The sequence below is a fragment of the Pleurodeles waltl genome, chromosome 4_1, assembly GCF_031143425.1.
Source record: "Pleurodeles waltl isolate 20211129_DDA chromosome 4_1, aPleWal1.hap1.20221129, whole genome shotgun sequence".
Lineage (NCBI taxonomy): Eukaryota > Metazoa > Chordata > Amphibia > Caudata > Salamandridae > Pleurodeles > Pleurodeles waltl.
The window spans coordinates 370114605-370129445 of record NC_090442.1 but is presented as its reverse complement, the minus strand read 5'-3'; the positions used below and the strand labels follow the sequence as shown (position 1 = coordinate 370129445).

The 14841-nt window shown below is 43.4% G+C and overlaps 1 protein-coding gene across 1 annotated transcript in view; it reads left to right on the top strand.

The window, feature by feature from the left end:
* Window positions 1-14841, top strand: part of GYS2 (glycogen synthase 2) — a 498387-nt gene that overhangs the window by 82807 nt on the left and 400739 nt on the right. Inside the window, exon 3 of the mRNA XM_069228538.1 lies at window positions 466-657. Coding sequence (XP_069084639.1) covers window positions 466-657 — 192 coding nt within the window. The remainder of the gene's footprint in view (window positions 1-465; window positions 658-14841) is intronic.

The window sequence follows — 14841 nt, the reverse complement described above, 5'->3', positions numbered from 1 at the left end:
TGAATATAGCGACAATTTCAGCTTAAAAGAGTCAATCAACTGGGGTAGAGGGATTAGGTACAGATTAAACAGTAATGTTGGCAGAATCGAGCCTAGTGGCGCGCCCCAGGTGCTATATCTCTGTGGCAATTTAGGTGACATTGATTTAACTTGAAATGTCCTACATGAAAGAAAATCTTGGAGCTATTTTAATACTTGTACCCCAATATTCTCAAGGATGGTAAGTAAGTTATTATGACTCACAGTATCAAAAGCCACTGTTAGATCCAACATGGTTAATGCTCTTGATGTGTCCTTCGTCAAGAGCATCAAGCCATCAACCTTAGTTCATCTAAGATTGATGCTATTGATATAGAATAATTTGCTGTGCCATTCTAGTTCATGATGTTAAAATCTAACAATGGATACCACGACAAATGTTATTTCACTGTGGCATATATAGATTTTTTCCTATCATTTTTTCAGGTCTATTTTGGAAGATGGCTCATAGAAGGTAGTCCATATGTTGTGCTGTTCGACATTGCTTCTGCGGCCTGGAATTTGGATCGCTGGAAAGGAGAATTCTGGGATGTGTGCCATATCGGAATACCATATCATGACAGGGAAGCAAACGATGCACTTATATTTGGATCTTTAACATCCTGGTTCCTAAAAGAGGTATACCCCTTAGTATTGTTCATGTATGTAGCATTATGTTATTGAAATATATGATTGTTTGTTTTAATCTTTCTCACCACTACCGAAACCCATGGGATGCTGACTTTAGGTTAACCAATCTGAATGCTTCAAATGCAGTTATTAACTACTGATGGTGGACTAATGACCTAACTATTAGGGTGTGCAAAATGTGTCTAATTTTCTTTTCTGAAATTACGCAAAATTTTGTAACAATTCGGCAAAATTATGTGTATCGGGCATTTAGCGCAATATGCTTCGAGTACGCGCATTTCACACTATAACAAAGTGGCAAAAACTCAAGTGCTGTTAACAACAGCCCTCCTATTCTGCTTGTTTGCATTGTTCCTATGCTCATGCTATATGATTTTTACCTGAACCGACTTCAAATTAAGTGACATGGAGCAACGGCGTAATTTCTAAAATGTTGTGCAACAAGCATAACATAAAATGCTGGAAAGTATGCCAAATTATGCTATAGTAATGAACATCTTATGCAGGCCTCCTCATTATGACAGCATCAGTAATTCTGAAACGATAATTTCACACTCTTAATTACAAATACGAAGTGGGTTGTTCATTTTGGAATGCTAAATTGCCAGGCCATTCTCCTATAAAATGCTGAATTAGTTAGGAAATCATTGTTCTCACTCAGATTTTACTGGTTATTTCCTCATTCTAGCATTTTTTCTAGCAACAAAACCCCCATGTATGCCCTAACGAATGTGTCCACAGAGATACCCGTTATAATTCTCTATGGAATCATAATATGTCAAATTACCATATTACTCGAATTCCTGGTTCAACATTAATGTTGTGAAGTTATTGCCTGGTGATGTATAGCATGGACAACTGTCCTGTGAATTTCTGTCTGTCTTTGAAATTGCTGAGTCCAGATTCTAGCAACCTTATTGCTCACATAAAGCAAGTCTTGTTACTTTGCAGTTTTGGCCATTTTCTCTTTCTTTGACAATATGTTGGTTGACTTTATGTTCCAAGCCGAAAAAACTATTTGCGCATCCACGCCAGCCCACATCAAATGGTAGCAAAGGCAACCCTATTGTGCTCAGACCAAGTGGATCAGTGGGGAATCCTGGCCAATTACATATGCCACTGCATCCTGGAAAAAAGTAAATAATGCCTTTTGTAAATAGCCCTTTTTGCAGGGTGATCCCCAAACTTTTTGTCTTCTTCCTCCTATTTTTCTGATCTGTTTTTGCTGGTTTATTGCCTCTGCGCACTTTACCACCTCTGATCAGTGCTAAAGTGCAAGTGCTCCGTATGTAAAAATTGAACTGGTGATTGGTTTATCCATGATTGGCATATATGATTTACTGGGAACTCCCTTGTAAAGTGCACTAGAGGTGCCCAGGGCCTGTAAATCAAATGCTACTAGTAGGCCTACAGCACTGATTGTGCCACCCACATGAGTAGCTTGTAAACATGTCTCAGACCTGCCGCTGCAGTGTCTGTGTGTGCAGGCTTGCACTGCCAGTTCAACCTATTAAGTGTAGGTAGGCCCTATTTAGCCCGATGAGCAGGGTGCAGTGTAAGTTAAAGGTAGGACATGTTCTCATGTGTTTTACATGTCCTGACAGTGAAATAGTTCCAAATTAGTTTTTCACTGTTGCAAAGCCTATCTCTCTCTCATAGGTTAACATGGGGACTGCCTTTGAATATCCTTTAAGTGCAGTTTCCCATTGGGAGCAGATGGAGATGTGGAGTTTGGGTTCTCTGAACTCACAATTTAAAAATACATATTTTGGTAAAGTTGGTTTTTAGATTGTCAGTTCGAAAATGCAACTTTTAGAAAGTGGGCATTTTCTTGCTTACACTATTCTGTGCCTCTGCTTGCTTGTGTATTCCATGGCTGGGTCAGGCTGACAGTTGGGCTGTTTTGAATTCCCCCTGGACAGTGACACAAAGAGAGCTGGGGTGTAGCCTGTATATCCTGATGTGTCTCCTGGGCTAGAGTGGGGAGGGAGGAGCTGACACTTACACCTGAATGGGCTGTGCCTGTCATTACACAATGCAGTCTCCAACTCCGTAGTGTATGTCTGGGGCCAGGCCTGGGCAAGGCAGGATCTTGTGAACAACAGAGACTTTCCTTTGAAGTTTGTCTACTTCAAAAGCAGAAAGGGGTATAAGTAGTGCAACCAAAACCTCAGTCTTTTAGAACACTTCTAGATCAAGAGGAACGTCTGCCAAGGAGAAGAGCTGAAGAGCTGGAGGAGGAGAACAGCCCCTTTGCTCTGTGTGCTTTGCTGGGTTGGTCTGCTGCTGCTGATTCTGCATTAAAGAGGGCAAAGACTTTGCTGTGTATCCTCCTTGTGAAGTTTCTCCAAAGGCTTAAAGTGGAGCTTGCCTCCTGTTGGAAGTCTCAGGGATATCAAAGACTTCAGATTCATCGGCCTGCCACTCTGGGAACTATGTGTTTTGTGCTGCAACAGAAGAAAAACCACCACAATGCCATCAATGATGCCGCTACCTGCATAGTGACCTGACGACACCACATGCCGCCATGCCCCACATCGCACCACAACCCTGGTCTCACCAACGCCGCCACCTGATGCCATCACTGAGCCGCTGCTTGCACCTGTGGGCCCACACTCCGCATCGCCTTGCTCACACCACAGCCTTGGCATCCCCAACTACACTACTCCACGCTCACACCGCTGCCTGCACCGTGGCCTGTGGACACCGCTCGTGAGGCACATGAAGCACTGTTCTGTCCCGCACCACAGCCCCGGTCCACCGACATAGCGCTATCAACTCCAGCATCGTCAACAGACCTCCCTGTCTGTACCACGACCTGTGGGCGCCACACGTATCCTGCCCCATGCTGCCCTGCCTCCTTGGGCCTACCAGCGACAGTGCTTTAGCAATGACAATGCCGCTGACTGCACCGCGACCTCGAGACACAGCACGTCGCACCGCCCCATTTCACACCACAGCCATGGTCTCACTGACGCCGCAGGATGCCGTCGGCAAGCCACTGCCTGCACCGTGACCTCTGGGTACCGCACGTCGCATCGTCCCACTTCACACCGCAACCACGATCCCAGCAACGCCAGCGCTCCTGACTTCATCATCAGCCCGGAGTTTGATCTGAAATGCTTGTGACTTCAAGGGCCTGATGACCCCACACCGCCGTCCAGAACCGGCGCCTGCGATGCCAGCAACGCCATACTCCAGGTCTCATCGAGGATCACAAAGTCCTACATTTCTAAGGTACTGTTTGCGGGTCTTCCCGACACCGTAGCTGGCCCACGACGCTGTGGCTGGCCTGAACTGTTGGATTTGTTGTTTGCGACACCGTGATAGTCCCAGACTTCACTATCGACTTAAAGGAACTATATTTTTAAGTCAGTTCTTGCAAAATTCATATCTTTATTATTGTATTTTGGATTTTTCTCATTTTGGTCTTTTTTTCAAACAGATAATTGGCTACTTGTTAAAAACTGGTGAGGTGTCCTTTTGTAGTGTTTCATTGTATTACTGTGTGTTATGTGCAATTGCTTTAAACAATTGCTCCTGAGATAAGCCTGACTGCTCGTACCAAGCTACCAACGGGTGAGCAGGGGTTATCTGAGATGGGTATCTCCCCTATCCTGGCTAGAGTGAGGGTCCCTACTAGGACAGGGTGCAAACCGACTGCCAACTAGAGACCTCATTTCTAACAATGCCTTACACTGTGACACTGTTTCCTCTTAGAATCTGATTTGAAAGAACAAACAGAACAAAATGAGTGCTGATGTCAGACTCCAAAGTCAGATACGATGTTGGATATTATTTTGTCTTGGAAGAGAACAATAAATAACCATGTGTGGGGGGGAGGAGTGGAGTTACCTCGCATTTGAATCCAACTTTCTTGAGGAAGTGTTAATTGTTTGTTATCCTTTTGTTTCATATTTGTTGGTAATCTGTGCACCTTCGGCTCCCAGGGTTTTCTTGGATAGCCTAATTCAGCTTATAGAAGAATTTTCCATCCGAGGCATTAACATAACAGTGCAACTTTTGTCTGTGGGCTGATGATCCAGTAGGAAATCAAGCTAGCAGTTTTCTACATACCATGTCATTATTTCATTTTTCTCTGGAAATTAAAAGAACTACACATAGGCTGGCATACAATACATTTGATTTTTGCCCCTTTTGAGTCTAGTAAAAACAATAAATATTTTGACTCATGAATGGACCAACCACTGGCTTGCAAAATGTACTTTCTCATTCAGTCAGAAACCACTTATGATTCTTAAGCCCAAGTTAGTAACTGCGCACAACACCCCTGGAATTCTGACACTTTGCAAACCCCCTCAGAGAAAGCACTTCTGGGATATTTTCCCCAGACAACAATTGAAAGAGCTGAAAGTAGGCTAATGGGGCCTGTATTACCATTCACATGCTAGGGTGGTCTTTCAGAAACTGGTTTATTAATTTGAGAGGTTGTGCTCCTATCAAATTAATAAAACAATTGGATTAGGTGACAAAACACTTCCAAACAAAACCTGTACTCAAAACCAGGCGCAAGAACATGGTAATTACCCAGAGCAATGATTCATAGTTTCAACCAGTAGCAAGCGATTATGTAGTCTCCTCAAGCAACCACCCTGTTAGACCTGTCAGCTTTGCGGTGGTCCTCCCGTAAACCTTTTACCTTCATCTTTCCCATTTTAGCTGATCTAGCTGGCCTTAGGACTCTGTGCACTTTACCTCTGCTAACCAGTGCCAAAGTGCTTGTGCTCTTTCCTTTAAACATGGTATGCACTCAATGGGCAAATTTAATTTATTTGTAAGTCCCTAGAAAAGTGGTACCCTTTGTGCCCAGGTCCTGTAAATTAAATCCTACTAGTAGTCCTGTAGCAGTGATTGTGCCACCCACGTACGTAGCCCTGTAAAACATGGTCCATGCCTGCCATTGCAGCATGTGTGCTGGTTTAAACTACCATTTTGACTTGGCAAAGTAAACCTTTGCTAGGCCCAAACCTTCCTTTTCAATACATATAAATCACCACTAGGGTAGGCTCTGAATGCCCAGGGTGCAGGGGCAGTGTATCTAAAAAGCTGGACATGTACTTTCATGTTTTACATGTCCTGATAGTGAAAAACTCTTAAATACATTTCTCACTACTGCAAGGCCTAGCTCCCCCAGAGGATACTGTTGGGTTCCCATATATCATTTGAATAAGGGATAATTTTCAAATGGGAGCAGGTTGACTGTTCGGGTTTAGGATTTAAAGAATTTAAATAAAAGCTCTTTTTAATGGTTAAGTTGGATTTTAAGTCACAATTCTGAAAATGTCACTTGTAGAAAGTTGACATTTTCTTGCCCTATTTGGTGTCTGCAGCCTTTCCTTAGTTCACATGACTAGGTGTAGCTGGCAGTTGGCTCTTGTGTATTGCTCCCAGACAGTGAGAGAAGGAGAAGATAGGTGTTGGCAACATGGGCCACTCTGACTTAACAAGTGGGCAAAGCTGTCACCTACCACAATTGCATATCACAAAGGCCCTCCCTAAACAGACTCACAAAGTTTATGTCACTACTCTTTTGTGTCCCCAGACAAACTGAAGCCAGGGACGGAAGGAGTGGGGTGCCTGGCACCTCACAGGGGTGGAAACCTCCAGAACCTTCTACTTCAAAGTGGGCACCAGATATAAATAATAAACTCTCAGACCCAACTCTTCAGTACACATATGGATCTGGGTAAGACTCAGAAGAAGGGCTGCTGTGCTGCTTCGGTGCAAGAAGAATGGCCACTCTGCTGCCCTGCTGTCTGAGTGAGAAGGACTGGACCTGCTTCTTGAACCCAGGACCACCACAGTGACTCCACTAAGGGATAGCTGGCTGCCTCCTGATCAAGCCTCAGAGACAGAACGTGCTCCAACAACCTTGTACCCAGCACCAGGACTCTTCCAGCTGTGAGTCCTACCCTCCCCATTGGTGCTACCCCAGTCTTAGATACTTGGAAGTGGGCCAGAAGGTGCTCTGCCAGCCCAACTGTGGTGTAGAACTGAAGTAGCACTCCACATTGCCCCCCAAAGCTCCTCATTAGAACCACAGTGCAGCATTGCCTCACAAAACTCCACATCGAAACGGCTGTGTGACACTACCCTGATTCAGTTAATCAAGTAACTCCTTGGATCCACTGCTACTTGATGCATCCTTGATGCAGGTCTTTACATTGCAAGCCCCTCGTCGACAGCATCCTCAACGATGATGCAGAACTCCATTTTGCAAGCCCCACAACTTCTTCAGAATAAGCTGGTGCATGATGCATCTTTGACTCATGACTTTGCATTGCATAAACTTGCTTTTGGCACCCTCTGTGATGACAGAGGACTTGTCATCACAGCCTTGCAGCTTCCCAGATGCATCTCCAGGAAAAGGACCCTGCATTGCCTGGACTGCACAGCACATCTTCCACGCACAATCTCGCTACAATCTGCAACCAGGATTTAATGTACTCTTGATCAGCAGGCCTAACTTTGGTCCTGTGTTTAGCCTGCACTCCAACATGGTCGGCCTGAACTTTTGATTTTGTCCTGGTCCTGTTCATCAGAAAACCATAGTTGGCCTTTGTGTTTTTTGGCTTGATTATCACTTACATCTCTAAAATTGCATATCTTCAGATCCACAGATTGGATTTTTGTTGTTTTGATCTTGAATTATTTGTTAAATTTTTATAAATTGTGGGATTTCCCTTGTGTTCTTTGTGTTGTGTTTCACTTCATTATTGTGTACTGCATCATTACTTTGTGAATTGTTGCATTAACATTTCACACATTGCTTTTAAGTTAAGCTTGTGACTTCACCCTGTCAAGGATTGTGGTTCCCCCGCGAATAGGGTTCATAACCCTCAACCAGTAACCCAATTTCTTACTCATCTCAACCACATCTGCTCACTTGAAAGTATTATGCATGCTTCACAATTCATGCTATGCAAATGCTTAGCATGCTAATATAGCCAACCTTATTACCAGACACAACCCTGACCTCATATGCATCACAGAACCATGGATGATGGGGTTATCTTATCCTATTCCTAAGTCCTTAGGCCTCCTAATTATAAAATTGTGTCCACAGTCAGACACATCAAACAAGAAGGAGGTCTAGCCTTCAAACACAAAAAATCAGATGTGCTCTCAAACACCACCAACCAACTCTAGAGCCTTTGAATGTATTTATTTGGATGATACCTACCCTGGAGATCTCCCAACTGATTGGAGTGATACCAAATGCATCCTCTTCACTTACCTGAACCACTTCATTCTAACACATGATCTAAAACAACACTCTGCCCCCGACTCACTTCAAAGGTCAGGCCCTTCACCTTATTTACTAATGACTGAACAGTCCACTGCCAATACCAAATACAATCGACTGGCTGACCAGTTCTCTATTCCTGTCTCACTCTTTCTCCCACACGCACCTATCCTCAACAAGGTTCACCCACCCGCCATTATTATTGATCCTTCAAATCCTTCCCTTCACTTCCTAATAACATTGATTTCAGTGCTCTTCTTGTTAGGTACCACTGTATTAACTCTCAAGATATCAATAGTATTGCCCCCCCCGAAACCAAAACAGTTTTGTCTCAAACCCTCACATCCCTGGTTCACCCGTGAACTGAACAAAAGGAAAGAGACTTTCGAACCTCCCAATAAATCAAACAAAGATGAAAACACATAGAAAGCTGTATAGGCAGCACATAACTAAGTGAAATCCAACTCCCTTCTCACAAAATTCCAGACCTCTCTAAACACTTTCAGAACTCTTTTCCAATTCATCCACTCCTATGATTCACTGCCTGCCAAAACCATCTCTCATTCCTCCACCAAATTATGCAAGATCTTCTTGAACTTCTTCTTTTACACAGTTCCTTCACTCCACTCAGCAATGTCCTCCTCGGCCTCTCAAACAACATTCACAGCCAACACAATGGAAACCTGGAAAGCTTTTGGCACTATTTAACAGAATCATCTCCTCAACATTGTCAAAAGCCTCAATGTCACCCCACATTATAATGATGTCATCTCTGCTGCTAACGTTAAGGAAAACTTTCCCTGTTCTCTCAAGTCTGGGGCAAAACTTTCAATGCCTCCCTGAAAGGGGCCTACCCCAATGCACTCAAATGTGGCCAAATCTAACCTCTACTCAAAAACCCAACTATTAAACACAACCTCCCTGAAAACTACAGACCAACCTTCCCTGGCTTGGGAAGACCATTGAAAAATGCATTTCCCTTCAACCCATCTATTTGGGTTCAGAGCTGGTCAGAGAATCAAAAGGCTTCCTTAAAAATCTGGATGAGGGTGAATCGAGCTCGAGCTCGACCTAACAGCAGCTTTCAACACAATAAGTCATTCCAGATTACTTCACCTACTTCATCATTTTTTGGGATTCAAATACTGTCTTAACTGGTTTACCTCCTTCCTCTCCAAGTGCTCTCAAATTGTTAAAGTCAACAACAGTGTCTCTGATCCAGCCCCTATCATTTAGGGAGTGCCTTAAGACCTAGCTTATCCCGAACAATCTTAAACCTATATGTAGACCCACTAGCTGAGATCTGCAAATACTTGAACATCGCCATTCACCAATAAGCCGAAGACACCCAAATGTACTTGGAAACCTCAACCCTAAATCACATCCTCACCTTAAGAACAATCTTACTCAATGTTCAAACTTGGATGTAAGATTTTTTTCTCACTTGTGACCCTAATAAGATCACATTCACCCTGTTCTCTCTAAAATCAAACAAGTCTTTCAACCTGGATCTGCTTGAACACCTGACTTCACTTTGACATCATCGGTCTGTGCACTAGCAATAACACTAGTTTCAAGTTCAACACATTATTAGAATCACTAAACGTGTGAATTTCCAACTTTAAATTGTAAAGAAACTAAAACCAGTTCTACATCCAGCCCAGATAAGTGTCTGCCTATGCTCTGCTACACCTGGATTGGACTTTGGAAATGTGGTTACAGCCAATGTACCTTACTTCTTTAAAAGCCATCTTACACACAACAGCTACACTACTCTCTTCTACCAATACATTTCATCACGTCTCTCCAATACTCATACATTTGTTCTGGCTCCCTATTGAAGCCAGAATCAGATTCAAGTTGGGATGCTTAGCTTGCAAAGTAATCCATGTAAAAGCCCCGTCCTACTCGACAAACGTTTTCAAGGTGTCAGCTGGTTTGAGAAGTAGAGCAAATCTTCTCCTGGAAACACCACTCTTCCGAACCTCCCATATTCTATAGCATTCCTTCTAGGGAACAGCCCCTGCTTTCTGGAATTCCCTGCTTACAGATATTAGAACTGCACAAACCCTCCTTTCCATTTTCACATCTGCTAAAGACAAATCTGTTCAAAATATACCAAAATATACCTGACCCAGTAACCCTTGCTCTTTGCTGGACTAATCTGAACCGAACCTTTCTGTAAGAACTGTTGGATATGAAATATGTATAAGCCTTTCCTTCCTCCACCCTCATTCTCATTGTAACTTTCACTTATGTCTTCCTGCTTCTTCCCCTTCCTACTGCTAACCCCTCTTCCTTCCAGTGCGACCTACCTGTAACCCTCTCTTCCGTAAATATTGCCTCCTCACTTTTTCCCCTGTGCTTACTCTTCTACTCAGAAACGTCAATGCTAATATGTGTCAGTTATCACTTCAACATGAATCAGTTCTATGTAAAATTTTGTCACTTTTACTGTTAACTTGTAAAGCACACTGATACCTTAAGTATATAAATCTTCTAAAAAAAATAACTAAAATAAATAAACTATTAACAAAACACAACAAAATAACAATCCTAAACCAAATTAGAAAAATTGAGTAAAATTCAATAAACAAAAAAACACCAAACAATTAAAATCAGATACAAGGAACCTGAGATATGATTTTTTTGTTTTCTTAGTATATGCACAAAATGCCATTTGGAAGTTACAATCATGGTTGCCTGGGACCTAGATTCACTTTTAGGCTGACTGCAATGGATCAGAGTTCAGGTAAGCCAAGCAGGCCACACAGGTTTAAGTTATTACCTTACAACTATAGGAGCTCTATGTCCGCCAGCAGGGCAAGGTGAGAAAATAAAAATGACAATTGGTCACAAAAAGGTTGACAGCAAAACAGGATTCCATAACCGACTAAGGTTGCTTCACCTCAAGGATAGATTTTCCGCCTCACCCATGTCTAAAGTTTTACTTTTGGGCTTCTTTGGCTCTCAGAATCATACAGTGAGTCGAGGCTTTATGTTGTAGATAGGCAGGGCTCCAGAAGGCTATATACCTTCAAAGTTGAGACTTTCTTTGCTGTAAAAAACTTCAAGCAGTACAAACCTGGGTGTCTTGCGTACCAAAGGTACGTCCTTTCTCTGAAGTCTCTGCACCTTGTCCAGGTCCTCCAAAGGGGGAAAAATTAACCAAGTTCCAGATTTTTTTACTGCTGTGAAAGTTCCTCCTTGTCCCTCCTATAAGCCCCAAGTGTTCATGCCAAGTAGGTCTCGCTTGAGCCAGTGCTCCTGTAGGTTTCAATCTATAGTGGTAAGCTAGGATTTCTTGGAGTCAGCTAGGATTTCTTGGGGTCAGAAGTTATGTGATATTTTATCATTCATGTTATGTTATGTTATGTTATGTTATGTTATGTTATGTATGGTATTGCATAATACACAACTCACCTGGGATGGGATCCTAGTGCTGAAGCAGAAGCCGTATGGGCCAAGCCAGGGCTGTAGCTATGTGAAAAACCAAGACTTCAGTTTCTTGCAGAATACAAGAACTGAGGAGGTGGCTCTGATGTGCAGAGGCAGGTCGTTCCATGCTTTAGTAGCAAAATAGCAGAAGCCATGACCACCGGTCTGGTTCCACGTGTGCGGGGAGAGGGTGCAAATAGGGGTTCGGCTAAGCAGAGGTGTCTGGTAGGTTTGTGGAAGTTTATGTGCTTGTTGAGGTACATTGGGCCAATGTTGTGTTTGGCTTTGTATGTGTACATGAAGAGTTTGAAGAGTGCTTGTATGTAGACAGTGACACAGTGAAGGTCTTTGAAGACAGCCAAGCCCACTTAGGTGGGTGAGACACTACTGCAGAGAGGATGCGCTCCCTGCGCAACTCTTCACTAAGAGCTCCCTCCACATACTTAAGCCTCCTTACGTAGCAAAGGCCCACTACATACAGTTAGATATCTTAGTGATGTTTTCCTTTACTTTAATGTGAGATTATAATTAAGGGTGGTAATAATTTGTTACTTTACATTAAAACCTTAGAAATTCACTGAAACATCAAAAGGGGGAAGTGAGTTTATAGTTAGTTCTTTATGTTAAAAAAATCTTAGAAATTGACTGAAGAAAATTAAGGTTAAAGTGAGGTTACAATTAGGTGGAAAAGTCAATTGAAATTACAGTTTTAAACTAAAAATGCAGAAACTCACTAGTTATAGTTTGCTGAGCTAACTATAACTTGCACCCCCGCCAAGCACTGCTTTTGTCCTCACATATTACATCACTCGTGACATGTTCAATGCCATCATTAATTACATTACTGATGACATCATCCACAATACTGCTGTTCAATTTACTCTACAAACCTGTGCAGCCTTTGAAATATGTAAATAATTAATAAATGGCACACACACATGTAAAGCATAAATTACATAAACACATGTGCTGATATACAAAATGTTACACTGTAGTCTGCTGTCAAACCTCTACTATGCACATCCTTCGCAATATGCGCACACTTTCAATGCGAGTCCACAACCCTTCAGACAATCAAGCCTCATTAGGTACCCAGGGTTATATTACACATAAGATTCATCTTGTGCAAAACTCTTAACAGAGAGCCCTCTCCCTCTAGACACCCAAACCCCACTAGAGGGTCAAACTCCTATCTCGCATAGACTCCACCTTGTAAACGGCTCTTTGTAGAGACGGCACTCCCTTCAGAAAACCAAGCCTCATTATGTAACCAAGCCCTTACTATGCACAGCTGTCGCACTGTGCGCAACGTTTCACAGAGAGCCCACTCCCTTCAGACTCTCAAATCATCATTAGATGATTACTCACAACCTTTGTCCCTTGGACAACTCTTCACTGAGAGCCCACACCCTCCACACATGTAAGCCTCATCAGAAATCCAAGCATTATGCAAAAGGTTACACTTTAATAGCAATACAGTAGCTATTGAAAATATACTCTACATGTAACTCACTAAATACCTTTCAGTGTTAGTAGCTTATAGCAAACTGTCATCATGGATGATGTCATCAAATATGTCATCAGTGATGTCGTCGATGATATCATTGAACATGTCCTGAGTGATGTAATATGTGATTTCATAGGCAGTGCATGGAGTAAGAAAAGTAAATATTTATACTATTTATTACCTTTAAGCTATTTTGATATTCTGTGATGCAAGCAATGAGAAAGATGTTAGATAGGAAATGCTGTACAACTGTGTCATTGAAATCCGTGACAAAAAGGAAAAAGTTGTAGAACATTGCATTGAATGAGAAACTGCTGAGCTATGCTCTCGTTGAGCTCATTGTGACTTTTACTTAGAAAGAGAAGGCAGCAAAGTGAAAAAAACATACTAGAAACATTGGAAACGTGTGACATTGATGGATCCTCACCGACACCAGAAGAACCGTCTCCCATGCCCTCATTACCAGCAGACTTGACTACAATCAATCAATGAATTAGTTTTTGTAAAATGCGGCTACTCACCTGTGAGGGTCTCAAGGCGCTGGGAGGGGACCGGAGGGGTGCAGGAGGGATCCTCATCCGAAGAGCCACGTCTTGAGGTTCTTCCTGAAGATGGTGAGTGATGGGCTTTGTCTGAGGTACAGGGGCAGGCTATTCCAGCTCTTTGCTTTGATGTAGGTGAAGGATCATCCTCCGGCAGTGTTTTTTTCAAATGTGAGGGATAGTGGCCAGAGCCAGTTGAGCGGAGGGATCAGGTGGGGGTGTGGAAGGAGACGTAGTGCATCAGGTAGGACGGTCCGACATTGTGCATGGCTATGTACGTGTTGGTAAGTAGATTGAAGGTGATTTGTTTTTCTATTGGGAGCCAGTAGAGGGTCCTCAGGTGCTGGGACAAATGTTTTTGGTGTGTCTGTCGGCGGCGTTCTGGATGAGTTGCAGCTTTTTGATGTTTCTTGTTGTGGTGCCGGCATAAAGAGCACTGCCGTAGTCAAGCTTGCTTGTGACTAATGCGTGAGTGACTGTCCTGCAGCAGTCTGCTGGGATCCATTTGAAATATTTCCGGAGTTTGTGGAGGATGTGCCTGCAGGGGGAGGTGACTGAGTTTACCTGTTGTGTCATAGATAGGGAGGAGTTGAGAATGATGCCTAGGTTGCGGGTGTTCTCAGTCGGTGAAGGCGGGTGCTGAGAGATGTGGGACACCAGGAGTCATCCAATGCTGAGGTGGCATTTCTGAAAATTATGAGCTCTGTCTTGTCAGATTTGAGCTTGAGGCAGGTTTCTCTCATCCAGGTGGCAACGGCTTCCATCCTAGAGTGGAAATTCCTTTTGGCCGTGTCTGGGTCTTCCGTGACGGAAATGATGAGTTGTGTATCATCAGAGTATGACACGAAGTCCATTCTGTGGCTTCTAACGATGGCTGTGAGTGGGGTCATGTATATGATGAAAAGAGTTGGACTCAGAGAGGATCCTCGGAGAACTCCGCAGCTGACTCCTGTGGGTTTAGATGTATAGGGAGGGAGACTGACCCTCTGAGTCCTTCCAGAGAGGAAGGAGTGGATCCATTTCAGGGCTGTTCTACGGATTCCTATGTCGTCGAGTCTGGTGCGTAGTGTGCTGTGGGAGACCGTGTCAAAGGACGCTGAGGGGTCGAGGAGTATGAGTACTGTGGTGTGGACGTGGACTAGAAGTGATCGGATGTCATCGGTGGCTGCAAGGAGAGCTGTCTCCATGCTGTGGTTGCTGCGGAACCCAGACTGGGAGCTGTCCAGAGAGTTGTTGACCTTGATGAAATTTCGCAGTTGTGTGTTGATGGATTTCCCCAGTACTTTGGCCGGATAGGGTAGCAGTGAGATGGGCCAAAACTTCTTTAGTTCTGATGGGTCAGCCCAGGGTTTCTCCAGGAGGAGGTGTACTTCAGCATGTTTCCAGTCCTCAGGGAAGGTGCCAGTGTTTATCGAGTG